Here is an 18065-nt window from a genome sequence, read left to right on the forward strand (position 1 = left end):
TGGCCATCTCTGTCTTCTTAGGGAAAATGTCTATTCAGGTCCTACACTCATTTTTAAATCAGATATCAGATTATTTGGGGTTTTTGGTGTTAAGTTTATACATTTTGAATATTAACCCCTTATCAGATATATCATTTGTAAATATCTTCTCCCATTCCCTTTTTGTTTTGTTGATGGTTTCCTTCACTGTACAGAGGCTTTTTATTTTGGTGTGGTCCCAATAGTTTAATTTTGCTTTTGTTTCCCTTGCCTGAGGAGATGTATCTAGAAAAATCTTCCTATGGCTGATGTCAGAGATAACTGCTTATGTTTTCTTCTAGAAGTTTTATTGTTTTAGGTCTCACATTTAGGTCTTTAATCCATTTTGAGTTCATTTTTTTCTATTTTGAATTCATTATTTGCATGTAGTATAAGACAGTGGTCTAGTTCCATTCTTCTTCATGTGGTTGTCCAGTTTTCCCAACACCATTTGTTGAAGAGACTGTCTTTTCCCCATTGTATATTCTCGTCTCCCTTGTCCTATTCTTGCCTCCTTTTTAAGGATTTTCTATTTATTTGCTGAGATGGCTTATCTTTTCATTCATTATAAGCATATTTTTCTTCACATCATTGAACATAGTTATGATAGATGCTTCAAAATCCTTGTCTGCTAGTGCCAACATCTGGGTCATCTCCGGGTTGGTCTCTGTTGATTGTCTTTTCCCTTGAGAATGCATCACTCTTGTATGTCAAGTAAATTTAAACTATATCCTGAACGTTGTAAATACTGTGTTTTGGAGACTCTGCATTCTATAATATTTCTCCGAAGAGTGAGGTTGGAGTTTTGTTTTGGTTTTTGTTGTTTGTTTGTATTTGAGCCAACAATTTACTTGAACGCAAATTGAACTCAAATTGTCATGGTCTTTTGGACCGTCAGTTCAGTTATGTATCCTTACCTGTGCTACTCCACACATGCTTCCGTTCATGAGCTAGCCAAGATTTTCTACCAGAATCAGGGCCTCCTCCCATTGTTTCCCAGTGGCTGTGGTCATCTTGAATCCTGTCTTTTAGTTGTTCAGGCCAGAAGGACTGGAGTTTAGCCACCTCCTGCAATACCAGCTATGGCCTGACCAAAATAGTGGCAGACTCTCCCTGTGCCATTCCCTAATTCCAAGTGTCCAGTCTTCTAAATCTGCCTGCTCTTACGACTTCTCCACTGCCTTAGATAGTTTAATGTTTTTTATATTTGTCCAGAGTTTATACTTATCTTCAGGAGGGTTGGTCAGGAAGGAGCTTATTCAGCCATACCAGAAGCAGGACTTCCTCCCTTCAATTTGTAAGTTCAAAAAACATAGGATTTTCTGTATAGTTTGCTCTCCTGGAAAATGGAGAAGTATTCACTTTGCCTTGATCTGTGGTATATATACTAAATAATTCATCAAAACAAATTGGTGCCACAGAAGATTTTTTTCTGTTTGTGATTTTTTTGGTGTTATGAAATTATGCAATTATGCCAGTCTTGTTCAGAGAATCCTATTTTCAAAAGTCATACAAATAAACTAGGTTTCCTTAACATCATTGTTCCCTGTCTGACTGCAGCCAGTACACTTCATTGCAGGAAGAAAATCTGGAAAATATCCTGAAAAGACTCACAGAGGAGTCCACATTTCTTTGTATGACTTTGAAAGTGAAAAATACCATGTTGGAGTGATTGATTTGATACCAGCCAACCCCACAGGAAGCCCAGAGCTCTGGGCTGCTACCAGCAGGGAAAATGGCCCTTTTGTGGATACGAATGTTTAAACTGCTAATCTTTATGCTCTAAAATGGGGTTTGAGAATGTAGTCTTTTAGTGTAATCACAATCTCTTTCCAAACTTTGCCCAAAAATTGCCCATAAAATTAGAAGACTTAGTCAAACTTTAGATACTTTCATGAAAAGTTGAATAATTTTCTGGGAAAATAATGACCTCAAGGGGAAAAGATCCTAACCAGGATGCAGTAATAAATTAACTATGAAGCTATTAGCCACAAAGTGGTAGAGGGGTAGGTTTTCAAAATAAAATGAAAATGGATTATTTGCCAATTTAGAGTTTCAGTCTTAAAAGTAACTTCAAAATTTCTCTGAAATTGACAGAAGTACAGAGCCTGCATCTGCATCTGTTGTTCCCTCTGCCAGAGGGTTGGTTGCATTGGAAGGTTATAGACAGCCTGCAGTTTATGGATTAAAATAATACCTTATCTGTCCCTCAGTGCTTTGTACTGAGATATGCTCCTGATAGTTCCCATTAATCAGGTAAACTCCTGTCCATGTACATTAGCCATTTTCAAAAACATCCTGAACCTGTGTCATTTTTGCTTACAAATTTGACATAAATTTCTAAAAATCTGCATGGGGATTGTGCCAAGACAATATGATACAATCCTATAAATAATCCTCCCAACTATTTCTTTGTTACGTGGTTATGCACAGAAGTCATCTGCTTCTAACTAGGATGCACGCAGTCTCCTATAACCTGGTAGCTTGTCTCAAGAGAGTTTCCGCTGCTATAAAGCTAAGTAACTTTACAGGCAGGTGACTGCCTTTCATCCATTGAATACAAATAGATTTTCCTTCAAGTTGAGAACTCCCCAGGGACGCTAAAACATAATGCTTCCCTCCAGGAACTCCCCACCAGGAGACCATTGTGAGGAGAATACGGAGAGGCAAAGCAAAGCCTGGAATGCTCTGATATAAGCTACATTTTCAGCACAGCTGGTTGTGGATTATCCAGTTGTAGATGGAATCCCTAAAATTCTTTCCCTAAAACAGGAGTCCTCAGAGTTTAATACACAAGTATAAGTGCCAGCCCTCTGGCACCATCTTCTGTCATTCTTAAGGAATAAAATACTCAAGAATCTCTAACGATCCAACCATAGTCACTTTCCTTAAATGTCCATTTATGATCTAGAATAAGTGTCATTAATCATAATAACAAGAGCAACACATATAGAGGTAACTATGTGCAGGCACTGATGTAAACACTCTATACATACTAACTCATTTAGTCTTTGTAATAACCCAGGGAAATAGGTAGATATGACTACTCCCGTTTTACAGATGGCAAAATAGTAGCAATGAGGGGTTAAATAGTCTGCACGGGGTCACTCAGTGACTAAAGTAGATGCAGAATTTGAACCTGGTTCTAGAATCTATGCTTCTAATAATTATGCTTTGCTGCCTCATTATATGGAAACAAGATTTATTTTCTGTCAACTTGAGCTTTTAAGCCTTCTGTTTATAGCATACAAGTAAAGCAGGACCTGTGGAAGTACTTTGAAAAGGGAAATGTTATACAAATCTAGAATTATTTTGAGGATCTCATTGGCCACCTGCCTCTACAGTGGCATTATGGGATGTGAAGGAGGAGTTGATCGACTGAGGCTCTTGTCCAAGTTAACAAATTTACATCGTTGGGCACAAAACCTGAGTCTTTACCACTGAAAGCTGTCAGGAGCCCTCCTGTGCCACCAGATGTTAGCAAGAAATGCTGTCAGAATGGATCAGTGTTGTTCAAAATGTGTGGTTATTTCTGTTTTCTTGTTAGGAGGGCCTCACATCAAAGTACAGTTTCAAGCTTTACATCTCATGGTCATGGCACTGCCTGATGCCAACAGGGACACAGCCCAGGTATGTTGTATCAACCTCATGGTCCGCCATTGGCCCTTCTTAGCCAAAGATAATGGCTCAGATGGAAAAATAAAAACCAAGATGACAACTTACTAAGCCAGCTCAGCATGCTGCCAACTAATTATTGCCTTTCCCCATTCTTACTGCTGTTCTCCCGACGAAGACAGGAAAGAATATAAACCCTGCAATCTTCTCTGAACATTTAAATTTGATTCATTCAATCTATTAAGAGATACACTGAGTATCTGTCTAGTGCCAGGCACTGGCCTAGGGTCAGCAAGAGGAGAAGCAAAGGTGGAAGACAAATGGGATGATGTCAGAAGAAGACAAATGGGGTAATGTCAGACAACGTTATATAAGCTGCAGAATGTAAAGCTCTCTAATTTTAGGTCCTCAGCTACTCACTTCAGTCTGATGACAAAAGATCTGAAGAGTATCCTTAGGGAGGAAATTTGAAGTCACTGATTTAAATGAAACTACTAAAATGTTGATGTCTTACAGTTTATAAAAATAATTCAATTAAAGAACTCTAGAATCTTGGAATTTTAGAAATCACCTGGTAGGATCTTCTCATTTTACGGGTTAGGAAAATTAGACTCAGAGAAATGATTTTGGAATGTTAACGAAACATATAATAGAGCATTTGATAGAACCATATTGCAAGATTCTCCCAAATATTCTGCCACTTATTTCAGATTTATTTCCTTGTTGTATGTTGGCAGAAAGCCAGAGGTTCTCTTGCTATTTTGAAAATGATTCTGTATGCAATAGGAAATTTTTATTAACTACAACAGGTGTTTGGAATCTTTGAAATGAAATTGAGTTAAGATGAGTTGGAAAGAGCCCATCATTTTGAGGCCAGTAAACATAATGCTGAAAACAAAGACGGTTCTTTGTGCTGCCTCTCATCAGATATTTCAGTTTGGTGAGGACCTTTCCAACTACATAATAAAAACATCTATGTCAATTATAATATATGTCAATTATAGCATATCCTCAGCCCAAGGATGGGGATTGGATGTGGCATAAGAATGTCTGTCTAGTATAATTCAGTAATTTTTCAAAAGCTGGAAATTTATTAGCTTGTTTTGGGGGTTTTTTGTAAACAATGTGCTTTTATATATGAAGAAAAAAAGAATGCCTCTGGTATCAGATACTTGGTTCAGAATGTCACGTATCCTCTGTTATAACCAAGGATGCAGTAGAAACAAGTAATCCAATACTTTTCTAACAGAAGATCCTCAAAAACATCATGGGACTGGTGGAGATGTTACACACATGCGCGCGCACGCACACACACACACACACACACACACACACACACACACGCTTTTTCCCCATTCTGCATTGGACTGGATCTCGGATTGAAGCTGGTGTGCTATAGAGGTCAAGAGCTCTGGCTCGAGAACCAGGTTTCCTCAGTTCAAATCCTGGCTTTGCCACTTAATTAATTGACACTGGGCAAAGCTACCTGAACCTTTTCCATTAGTTTCCTCATCTGTCAAACAGTATTAATAACAGAACCTATTTCACGGGGTTTGTAATGATGATAAAGTCAGTGATATATATGAAGTATTAAGAATGCCTGGCTTACAACAATCCCGCAAATAAATGTTGACTATTATTACTATTACATGCTAACCATTTTCTCATTAGAAATACTATAGCAGGATTTAAACTTGAAAACTTAAAGAGTTGTTTGTTTGCTTGTTTGTTTGTTTGTTTGTTTTAAGACTTCAGCCCTCTTGGTGAATTTCAGAAGGTTCTGAAAAGCATCTGTACTTTGGTGGGTTAGCCAAACTTTAAGCTTTCTCAAATCTCTCTCTTTTTTAAATGCCAAGAACAGCTGCATGTAAGCATTTCCCTTTGGTCGGCTGAATATTCCCAAACTGAAAAGCAGTAGAGAAATGATACCCAGAAAGTAAATTTTTTAAAATTTTTCAATTGAGTTTACATTTGGACTGAGGAATGAGATACTCATGTTTTGTTTTGTTTTGCTTTGCTTTGTTTTAAATGTGTTTTCCTTTCCCAAGGAAATAGTAGATAGTTTAAATGGTAATGCTTTAAATTAAGGGTGTTTTTTAGGATTCCTTTTCTTCCTTCACAACAAAACTTGTACTTCATGTTTATTTAAAATGCAATGTTTTCTCCTCCTAGGTTACTACATAATTTAAGTATTTGTCAGCCTCGTTTTGGATAAAAGAAAATAAAAAATGCCAACTATTATTTGTAGAATCTCCAATATAATAAACTCCATAAAAATGGAAGTAGTTTTTTGAAGCAGAGAATTCAATAAACTATTCACATTTCTCATTAATACTTTTAAGGAATAAAAGGGGCCACATTATACGTTTAGCCATTCTGTAGTTCTGACAGTTTTCCAGGGGCACCATGAATGGGTATAGAAATGAATGATAGCAATCAGTGGTGCCTTCTGATAATCTCCAGTATCGTGACACAGTGCTGTTTCTTGTCAGGCCCTCATGACATTCTTCAATAAAGTGATTGCCAATGAATCAAAAAACCGGATGAGTATATGGAACATTTCTACTATCATGGCACCAAACCTTTTCTTCAGTCGAAGCAAACATTCTGATTATGAAGAATTACAGTTAGCAAACACTGCAGCCCACATCATCCGCCTAATGCTTAAATACCAGAAAATTCTGTGGAAGGTGAGTAACAATGTGATGACTGTGATGTTTTCCTTGGAAGCCCACCAGCTCCCAGGAAACATAAAGGCTCCATGCCCTTAGTCACGGAGAGGAAATGTGAGAAGCCAAGCCCAGGTTGCTTGTGGCATCTTTGTACATTCTTTAATGGCTGCTCCTAAGTGTGTTTTCCCTTTTAAACAGGGATCCTTATCATTTTCTCTAAACTTTACAAGGACAAGTGCCACAGTCCCTGGTTCCAGGATACTGAGCGTCCAGAAGGAGTTACCATAACTGGAGACAGATTCTAACAGGGAGGTTTAATTCAAACGCTTTCTTTTTGATTCAAGCAGTGTTTCCTCTCCAGGTTCCATCTTTCTTAATCATGCAAGTCAGAAGAATGAACGAAGCTACGATGTTGTTAAAGAAGCAGCTCCCAAGTGTCAAAAAGCTGCTGAGGAGGAAGACCATCGAACGAGAGGTAATGACAATAAACTAAGAATGCGAACGTTGTCGCTACCCAGATTTTTATTTCTCAAAACGTAACACACAGTAGCTTGTAATTTTGAACCAAAAATTTTATATTCTCACAAAGTATCACTGTTGTGACCATAAATATTTTGGAAATGGTGTTCATAACAGAGTACCGAGGTCTTTCCATTTTGTTGAAATATGTGCTTCTGGTTGAAGTTTTTGAAATATCTCTATCATGAAGATTATTTAATATTCTGTTAAGTACTTAAGTCTAAGATGGTTCTCACAAAAGGCAAAAGTCAACCTTTTAGGCCCTGTGAACTAGATTTAGGGCAATCCACTATATCTAATAAATAAAGAATTCTCTAGTGATTGGATAATAAAATAACTTTTAATCTTCAAGTTGTTTAGTGTAATTACATTCCATTCCAAAGAATTTTTTCTTTAGTAAGGTTGTATGGAGGTGAAAAAGGGAACAGGTTTTAGAAGAATTATCTTTATTGCTTTAATTTAATTTGTGGAAGATCATGAGTGTCAGATAGAACATTCAACCTTGAGGAGGATGTAGAGGTACATGAAATTTGCTTTGCTCTTAAAGGAATTTCCACCTAATGTGGGAGAGAAATGTGTACAAGAACCACGAATATGCATTAAGTGTTAGACCATGTGGCAGGACCATGCAGAAGAGAAAGAAATGTGCTCCATTGTGGGGAATTGTTGACACCTTCTGAAAGGAAGTGGTGTTTGAGCTACATCGTGAAGGATGGATAGTATTTTGAAGGGAGAAAGGAGAAAAATGTTAATCCAGGGAAAGGAATAGCAAAAGGCAAAACAGTGAAGAGGGAATATTGCTAATTGATCTATCATAATCATGATGAATGGCTGTATTCCTTTACTGATTATAGGCAAAGTGACTTCAGAATAAGTAGAATCAACGTTTAAGTTTGGAAGAAAGATTGCTTTAATTGAGAAAAAAATTTCATTAAAAAAAACTTTATTGATATAATTCACATATCATACAGTTCATTTATTTAAAGTGTAAAATTCACTGGTTTTTAGTATATTCCCAGATATGTGCAATCATCAGTGCAATCAAGTTTAGAACATTCTCATCACCTGAAAAAAAGGCCGTCCCCTTTGGCTATCGTCCCTATAAATGCACTTCCACCATTTCTTTCTGCCAGTCCTAAGCAATAATTTATCAACTTTGTCTCTTTAGAGTTCCCTGTTTTGGACTTTCAATGAATTAAATTACATAATATGTGGCCTTCTGTGACTGGTTTATTTCATTTAGCGTTACATTTTCATGGTTCATCCAAGAAAATACATCATGGTAGTATGTATCAGTACTTCTATTTTTATGGCCAAATAACATTCCCTTATATGGATTTCCACGTATTTTTTATCCATTCATTTATTGATAGACATTTGGGTTGCTTAGATCTTTCACTCATTATGAATAATGCTGCTATAAACACTTATACTTATGTGTAGAGATATGTTTTTACTTCTCTTGGGTATGTGGTGGGTAATAAAGCAACTTTATGTTGACTCATCTGAAGAACTTCCAGAACTTCCAAAGCAGCTGCCCCATTTTTACATTTTCACCAGTAGTGTGTGAGGTTTCAGATTTTTCCGTATTCTCACCAAAACTTGTTATAACCAGAAATTATTATTCTATCCATCCTCTTAGTATAAAGTGGTATCTTATTGTGGTTTTGATTTGAATTTCCCTGAAAACTAATGATGGTGAGCATCTTTTCATGTGCCTTATTGGCCATTGGTATATCGTCGTTGGAGAAATGTCTATTTTGATTCTTTGCCAATTTTTGATTGGGTTGTCTTTTTACTGTTAAGTTGTAGGAGTTCTTCACATATTCTAGATACAAGTCCCTTATCAGATGTATGATTAGGAAATATTTTTCCCCTTCTGTGGGTTGTCTTCTCAGTTTCTTGATTGTGTTCTTCAATACATAAAGGTTTTTAATTATGATGAAGTATAGTTTATGTATTTCTTTTATTGTCATATATAAGAATCTTTTGTCAAATCTAAGATCATGAGGATTTGAACCCTATATGTTCTAAGAATTTTAGTTTTAGTTCTTATATTTATGTCTTTGCTCCATTTTGAGTTATTTTTAGTATATGATACGAGGTAGGAGTAGACAAGTTCATTCTTTTGTATGTGGCTATCCAGTATCTCAACATCATTTGGTGAAAAAGACTACTCTTTCCCCAGTGAATGGTCTTGACGCTATGGTTGAAAATTGACCATAGATATATGTTTTTTTCCAGACTCTTAATTCTGTTCTTTTGATCTATATGTCTATCCTTATGCTAGGAACACAGTGTTTTGATTACTGTAGCTTTGTTTTAAGATTTGAAATTGGAAAAATGAGAGTCCTTCAACTTTTTTTTCCAAATAACTTTGATTATTTGGGGTTCCCTAATTTCCATATGATTTTTAGGGTCAGTTTTCCCATCTCTGGGGGAAAAAAAATGGTAGTTGGAATTTTGATAGGGATTGCATTAAATATGTGGATCAATTTGGGATGGATTGCCATCTTAATAATATTACACTTTCTAGTCCATGAAAATGGATTATTATTCTATTTATGTAGGTTTTCTATAATTAAAAATTTCTTCTAACACTGTTCTATAGTTTTTAGTGTACAAGTCTTATACTTCCTGGATTAATTTTATTCCTAAATATTATTCTTGTTGATATTATGGCAAATGGAATTGTTTTCTTAATTTCATTTTTGGATCACTAATTGTATACAGAAATACAACTGATATTTCTATATTGATCTTGTATTCTGCAGTTTTGCTGAACTCATTTACACTAATAGTTTGATTTTGTGTTAATTCTTTAGTATTTCTACATATAAGGTCATGCTGTCAGTGAATGGAGATAATTTTCCTTCTTCCTTCCCAATCTGGGTGCCTTTTACCTCTTTTCTTGCTTAATTATCCTGGCTAGAACTCTGGTAAAATATTAAATAAGAAGACAAGAGCAGCGATCCTTGCTTTGTTTCTGATCTTAGTGGGAAATCTCAGTCTTTCATCATGAAGTATGATGCTAAATCTGGTTTTTTCACAGATTACCTTCATTGGTTTGAGAAAATTTCATTCTTTTATTTCCTTACTTTTTAAAATTCAATTTGTATAAACTGGAAAAACATAGTGCACCCATTTCTCCCCACTGTACCCCATTCCCCACCTCGGCAACCACCAATCTGTTCTCTGTGTCTACGAGCTGGGATGTGTGTGTATGTGTGTGTGTGTGGTGTGTGTGTACACACACGTATATATATTCCAAGTATTCCAAATATAAAAGGGATCATACAGTATTTGTCTTCCTCTGTCTGACTTATTTCACTTGGCATTATGCCCTCAAAATCTTATCATTTTTTATAACATGGATGGGCCTCAAGAAAACTCTGTTCTTAATTTGTTGGGTGCTTTTATGATGGAAAGGTGTTCAACTTTGTCAAAAGCTTTTACTTCCTCTATTGAGATGATCACTGTTTTTTCTTTTTTTCTTTCGTTCTATTAATATGATGTATTACGTATGATGTATGATGTAATGTGATTGTTTTTCGTATATCTATCGAACAAACCCTGCATTCTTGAGATAAATCCTACTTGGCCAAGGTATACAGTCCTTTTAATATGCTGCTAGATGGGTTGCTTGTATTTTGTTGAGGATTTTTACATCAACATTCATAAAGGATATTGGTTTGTAGTTTTTATTTCTTGTTATATCTTGTCTGGCTTTGGTATTGCAAATACTGACCTTATAGAATAAGCTAGGAAGTGTTCCTTTCTCTTCTATTTTTTAGAAGAGTTTAAGAATAATTGGTATTAATTCTTTAAATTTGCAGAATTGATCAACAAAAATGTCTGGATCTAGACTTTTCTTTGTAGGAATTTTTTTTAAATACTAGATTCAATCTTCTTACTTATTATAACTCTATTCAGACTTGCTGTTTCTTCTTCAGCCAGTGTTGTGAGTTTGTGTGTTTCTAGGATTTTGTCTGTTTCATCTTGTTTATCTAATTTGTTGGCGTACAAATTGTTCATGGTGTTCTCTTATAATTATTTTTATTTCTGTCAGATTGGTAGTAATGTCCCCACTTACATTCGGGATTTATAATTTGAATCTTCATTCTTTTTTCACAGTCTAGCCTAAACGGTTGTCAATTTTGTTGATATTTTGATAGGCCAACTTTTCTTTCATTGATTCTCTTGTTTTTCTGTTCGTAGTCCTTATTAAAATTCTCACCTTTGTTATTTATTTTGTTAAGCTTGTTTTGAGTTTCTTAATGTAGAAGGTTAGATTATTGAGTCGAGTTTGTTCTTTTTTAATGTAAACCTTTACATCTATAAATTTTCCTCTGAGAATTACTTTTGCTCTATCCCGTAAGTTTTGGTGTGTTGTGTTTCATTTTCACCCATCTCAAAGTACTTTTTGATTTTCCTTTGACCCGTTTATTATTTAAAAGTATGTTCTAATTTCCACACATTTGTGTATTTCCCAGGTTCACTTCTGTTGCTGATTTCTCATTTAATTCCATAGTGGGTGGTCAATATACTTTATATTATTTTGATTTTTTTAATTTTTCTTAAAGATTTATTTATTTTTACAGGGAAGGGGGAGGGGCAGAGGGAAAGAATCTCAAGCAGACTACCCACTAAGCAAGGAGCCTGATGTGGGGCTTGATCTCACAACCCTGAGATCATGACCTCAGCCAAAATCAAGAGTTGGACGCTCAACTGACTGAGCCACCCAGGTGCCCCAATATTATTTTGATATTTTTAAATTAATTGAGACTCATTTTGTGGTCTAACATATTGTCTGTCCTGAAAAATGTTCTGTGTGTACTTAATGCGAATAGACTCTGCTGCTGCTGGGGTTCTGTAGATGTCTGCTATGTCTAGATGTTGATTTCTGTTTTCTCTCTGAAATGCCTAGTTCTTCTGTTACTGAAAGTGAGGTATTGAAATATTGAAATCTCGGGGCGCCTGGGTGGCACAGCGGTTAAGCGTCTGCCTTCGGCTCAGGGCGTGATCCCGGCCTTACAGGATCGAGCCCCACATCAGGCTCTTCCGATATGAGCCTGCTTCTTTCTCTCCAACTCCCCCTGCTTGTGTTCCCTCTCTCGCTGGCTGTCTCTATCTCTGTCGAATAAATAAATAAAATCTTTAAAAAAAAAAAAAGAAATATTGAAATCTCTAGCTGTTGCAGAACTGTTTCTCCCTTCAATTCTTTTTTTTTTTTTTTGCTATATGTCTTATGATATGTCTTTTGCTGTGTGATTTTTGTTCCACCATTCCTCCATTACTGCCTTCATTTGTGTAGAGTATTTTCTAGTATACCACTTTTAATTATTTTACTATATAATTTTGTTGAAAGAAACTGTTGTTTCTTTTACTACACATTTTTTAATTATCTCCTTAGTAGTTGCCATGAGGATTACAAGTAACATCTTAATATATTGCAATCTAATACATATTAGTTTCACCTTCAATTCAATAGTATATAAAAACTTGTAAAGACCCCTATATCTCCTGCTTTATGCTGTTATTGCCACAAATTGCATCTTTATAAATTATGTGCCCATCAACATAGATTTATAATTGTTGCTTTATGCACTTATCTTTTAAATTAGATAGGAAAACAGGTGGAGTTATAAAAAATACATAATGCTGCCTTTTATATTTATGTATATAGTTATCTTTACTGGTGTTATTTCTTTATGTGGATTCAAGGTACTGTCTAGTGTCCCTTCATTTCAGTCTAAAGGACTATCTTTAACATTTCTTAGAGGGAAATTCTGCTACGAGTGCTTTTATTTATCTTAGAATGTCTAATTTTTTTCATTTTTTAGTTGTTTAGCTTTTATTTAATAATCATAAACTTAACTGTAATTCAGCTGCATTTAGAGGGGGATAAGGAAACCATGGAACCCAAAGAATTGCAGCAAGAGCACAAAAATGATAAGCTGTTTTAAGCAGATGAAGATAAGGGGGTGCTCTTCTGAGCTACAGAAGGAATGTTCTGGTGGTTAAGAGAAAGCATAAGTCGAATTTATTAGATTTGCCTATTTCAGCAGTGGTGATCTTTTTGCTGGTCTTCCATTCTTGTACCCATAGTGCTCTGTGACTTCCATGGTATTCAGGCCCTCTTTCACCTTGGGAAAGACCACATGCTTGCCATCCAACCATTCAGTCTTGGCAGTGCCGTTGAAAAACTGGGAACCATTTGTGTTGGGTGCAACATTTGCCATGGACAAGATACCAGGCCCCATATGCTTTAGGATGAAATTTTCATCATCAAATTTCTCCCCATAGACTTGCCAGCAGTGTAATTATGGCATGGGAAATCACTGCCCTGGCACATAAATCCCAAATCTGTGAAAGCTGGAACCTTTATAACCTAATCTTTTTTCTCCAGTGCTCAGAGCATGAACATTTTCTGCTGTCTTTGGAACTGTGTCTGCAAGCAGCTCAAAGGAAATATAGCTGAAGGGCTCACTCACTTCTCAACAGCAGTTTAGAGCATGGGGTTCATTATGGCTGGTGACACAGGTAGATGTGGCATGGTGGCATCTAGAATGCCTCTTCTTTATTTTTTAAAGATTGTTTTGCCAGATAGAATTTTGCTTGACAGCTTTTTTTTTCTTTCAGCACTTTGACTATGTTATCCCATTGTCTTCTGGCTTTCATGGTTTCTGCTGGGGAATCAACTGTTATTCTTACTGAAAAAATCGCTTCTGCATGCTGCGTTGCTTTTCTCTTGCTGCTTTCAAATACTTTGTCTTTTGACAATTTAATTATGATGTATCTTGGTGTGGATCTCTTTCAGTTTATCCTATTTGGAGGTTGTTGAGCTTTTGAATAGGTAGATCAACGTTTTCAGCAAATTTGGAGAGTTTTCAGCCATTATTAATTACTTTAAATGTTCTCTCTGTCCCTTCTTATCTCTTCTTCTGGGACTCTTAATTTTCTATGTGTTGATGCATTTCATGTTGGATATTGTCCTACAATTCCCCTTAGGTTTTGTTCATTTTTCTTCATTCTTTTTTCTTCCTATTCTTCAGACTGTATAATCTCAATCAATTTATCTTCAAATTTACTGATTTTTTCTTCTGCCTCCTTAAATCTGCTGTTGAGCCCTTCTAGTGGATTTTTCATTTCAGTTGGACTTTTCAGTCCAGAATTGCCATTTGATTCCTTTTTATAATTTCTGTCTCTTTTTTGATATTCCCAGTTTGGTGAGATCTAATTCTCATGGTTTTCTTTAGTTCTTTAAACATGGTTTCCATTAGTTCTTTGAAAATATTTAAAATATCTTATTTGAAGGCTTTTACTAGTAAGTTTAATGTATAGGTTTCCTTCAGGAGTTTCTTTTGAAACTATTGAAACTACTTTTTACCTATGTATGGGCCATATTTTCTTGACCTTTTTTTGCCTGTCTCATTATTTTTTTGTTGTTGAAGAATGGACATTTTGTTTATTTATTTATTTGTTAAGATTTTTCTGTATTTATTTGACAGAGAGAGAGAGCACAAGCAGGGGGAGTGGCAGGCAGAGAGAGTAGCAGGCTTCCCACTGAGCAGGGAGCCCAATGCAGGACTCAGTCCCAGGACCTGGGGATCATGACTTGAGCCAAAGGCAGACGCTTAACCAACTGAACCACCCAGGCGCCCCAAAGAATGGGCATTTTAAATATTACAATGTGGCAACCTTGGAAATAAGATTCTTCTCCCTCCTCCAGGATTTGTTGCTGGTTGTTGTAGCTGTTGTTATATTTGTTTAATTACTTTTCTACTGAGCTATTTTTGTAAAGTTTAAATTCTTTGTTTTGTGTGGCTACTGATGTCTCTGCTCCATGAGCTTAGTGGTTAGCTAATGTTTGCAGAGATTTTCTTAAACACCTTGTACTAAAAAACTCCCAGTCTTTGCAGATGAACTCTGTGTGTTTGTTTGGGCACATCTTCAGCATTCAACCAGACAGTTTATGACTCTGCCTGAGCCTTCACTTCCTGCCTAGACAGAGCCCAAAGGTCAGCCAGCTTAAGTTGACAGCTAAAGTTATTTTCAGGTCTTTTTTGAACACATGCACAGCCCTTGGCATGCATATGGCCTTCTAGATTCTCAGGAATATTTGGAGCTTTTCAAAGCCCTTATTCCCCAAAGCATCTGTCTCCAGCTTTGCCTCTCAAGCCTTTTAGTTAGTCTATTGTTTTCTCCAACTCTTACTCACTGCATCAGGCAGCAATAATTAAAACATTTGCTTAGAAATGTTTTCACCATCATACCACCTTTAGCACTGGTCAGGTTCCAAGTTAGTCACGATAGAAGCAAGCCTTCTGAACCAGTATTCTTGGGAGCCACCAACTAGGTCAGAACAAAGAATTAGAATTAGAATTCTTTGCGATTGAGTCATTCTGCCCCTTCTGTACCTGTACTGGGAATGCAGGCTGTTATTTGCAAGCCTGACACTGGACTAGGGAGCAGAGATGGGAAAAGTGTAAGTTTAAAGATTGCTGTATTTATTTATTTTAGAGACAGAGAGAGAGAGAGTATGAGTGAGGGGAGGGGCAGAGGGAGAGAGAGAATCCTCAAGCAGACTCCATACCAGGACCCTGAGATCATGACCTGAGCGGAAATCAAGAGTTGGCTGCTTAACCAACTGAGTCACCCAGGTGCCCCATTTTTCTTACTTAAACACTCCCCTGGTTGCATCCTTTGGGCTAGTATCCTCCGTGAATTAAAACCTTTCTCTGTGCCTCAGTTTTCTTACATTATAAATTGGGGAGAAAAGTAATGATACCTAATTCACAAAGTTGTCATTAGCATCAACTCACTTACCATGTGTAAAAAGCACTTTGTAAGTTGTATAATGCTATATGAATGTCAGCTATTTTAATTTTTTGGTTGTAACATTAGAGATATGAAAAAGGTAGAACTTAAAGTTTATAAGTACCATGGAAGCAAAGACTTAAAGTTGAAGAAATAGTCTTTCTTCAGTTCTATCGTACTATACCGTGTGTTTACCTCTTAACTTTGATTAGAGTAGACAGTTCATTAACAGGTTACAAAGTTCAAAAGGTACAAAACATTATAGAATAAATAATGGCCACCTCTGACTTCCCCTCCTGGAGACAAATAATATCACCAATGATAGGGTAGGTGTGCCCAAAAACATGCAGATGTATATACTTCCAAAGAGGCATTATGCACATGCAAACAAATATGAATGTATGTTTGTTATGACTTTGTTAAATTAATATTTGTTAAGTGGAACACAGGGCACTGGATGGTGAATCACACACATATCAACAATAAACCATAAGAGAAACTGAAATAGGAAAATTTAGTATTCACATGTTCGGGAGGAAGTACATGGCATGCCCCAAGGAGCCATATGGGCAGGTCAAGGCAGGATGCAGACATAGCCATAGAACCTAGGGCACATTTCTTTGTTAGGGTCTATGATGCAGTGCTTTGGGGTTCCCAGGCTAAGGCCAGATTGGTCAATTCAAACCAAACGGGTAGGTTTTTGGTGAGCTCCACAGGGGTCTTATCTAAGGGGCACACAAAGGGATGACCCTCAGAGGTGGGAAGACTGTTAATCACAAAGGTTACAGGGAAGTCACATCAGGATTCCATGATTTGCTCATGACTTCATGGTTTTATGTCTAGGGCATGGGCTTGCATGAGAGACTACTGTCAGTTTAAGGTCACTGCAGGTTGCTTGGCCAAAGAAAATGGATGCTGAGGTAGCAGCACCATGGAGTATAGCTGACCTGAACTCTCGACAGTGTTCTTCCCTCTTTTTTTGCATGAATGGTAACATACGTGAAATACTGTCCTGTGTCTTGCTTTACTGACTTAAAAATCATGGTGATTATTCCATATCATTATTCCATTATCAGTTTACAAAACCTTCTTTGCTTCTTTTGCATGGTATTCCATAGACACATCATAATTTATGTAAGCAATCCCATATTGTTGAACAATTAGATTGTGTCAGTCTTTTGCTAATAAGATTTATGCACCAGTGAACGAACTTGTATATACATTATTTCTCACAAGTGAAATATAAACTTGTAGGATAAACTTACAGATGTAGCATAGTTGAGTCATTTTATACTTCGAAAAATATTTCCAAAATGTTTTCCATAAAGATAACAGTTTACACTTCCATAGTATGTACTTGTTTTCCCAACATTAATCCTGAGGACTAAATGTGTTTTATTTAGGTTATAAGCCCCAAGACTTCAAAGGTACTACAAAAATCACCCTCTTCGAGAAGAATGGTAAGAAAGAATTTCCTTTCCTCTCTTATTAACTCCCTACATGTATTCTCTGGCTGTGTCTATCACACCCGTGTATCATTTTGGTCATGATCTATCCTTCAAACTTGACATTCATGTGGCTGATGAAGAAATAGTATAGGGAGAGAGTCAACTAACTGATGACTCAAAACATATGGTTAGGCAGCCTGTACACAAGTATGAATATTGTAGGAATTTATAGGGAAAATGTGATTATTATGATCACAGGTTCAGTAATGTCAGGAAAGTGGGATTTATCTTATAGAGGTTTCTGGGGGATGCTGGAAGAGGAAGGGCATGAAATAACCAAAACAGTGTTTTAGAAGTTTAGTCTTGGCTACACCCTGCACCCTCTTCCCCAAGTCCATCTCCCTCAACATCCATTCCCTGGCATGCTTTCGTGGTTCTTACTAGTTATAGTATAAAAGTATCATAATAATTGACCCTATTTTAAAATATTTTCTATTAGTTTCCTACCACAGACTAGGTAGCTTAAAATATTAGAAATCTATTCTCTCACAGTTCTGCAGGCTGAAAGTCTGAAATCAAGGTGCCTGCTTAGTTCGTTCCTTCTGAAGGCTGTGAGAGAAGGATCTGTTCTTGACATCATTCCTAGCTTTTGGTGATGCCACCAATTCTTGGTATTCCGTAGCTTATAGATACATCACTTCAATCTCCACCGCCATCTCTACACACTCTGTGTGTGTGTGTGTGTGTGTGTGTGTGTGTGTGTGTGTGTGTGTCTTCGCCTCTTGTAAGAACAGTAGCCATCTTGGATATACATCCACCCTACTCCGTCTACTTCATCTGAGCTAATTACAACTGCAGTGACCCTATTTCCCAATAAGGTTATATTCTCAGCTACTGGGGGTTAGGATTTCAACATATCTTTTGGGGGGACACAGTTCAACCCATAACATATTCTTTTCATGGTATATATTGA

The 18065-nt window shown here is 36.6% G+C and overlaps 1 protein-coding gene across 5 annotated transcripts in view; it reads left to right on the top strand.

Annotated features, from left to right (window-relative positions):
• The window catches only part of ARHGAP28 (Rho GTPase activating protein 28), a 197342-nt gene that overhangs the window by 162371 nt on the left and 16906 nt on the right, over positions 1-18065 (top strand). For 4 of the 5 annotated variants that reach the window (XM_087869965.1, XM_045781953.2, XM_045781952.2 and 1 more), the window contains 4 exons: positions 3566-3648; positions 6126-6323; positions 6667-6780; positions 17048-17104. In XM_087869965.1, the coding sequence (XP_087726091.1) occupies positions 3566-3648; positions 6126-6323; positions 6667-6780; positions 17048-17104 (452 nt within the window). The remainder of the gene's footprint in view (positions 1-3565; positions 3649-6125; positions 6324-6666; positions 6781-17047; positions 17105-18065) is intronic. The other variant, XM_087869966.1, reaches the window with a different exon arrangement.

This window comes from Ursus americanus, chromosome 19, assembly GCF_024610735.1.
Source record: "Ursus americanus isolate L20-20 chromosome 19, mUrsAme1.1.p, whole genome shotgun sequence".
NCBI lineage: Eukaryota > Metazoa > Chordata > Mammalia > Carnivora > Ursidae > Ursus > Ursus americanus.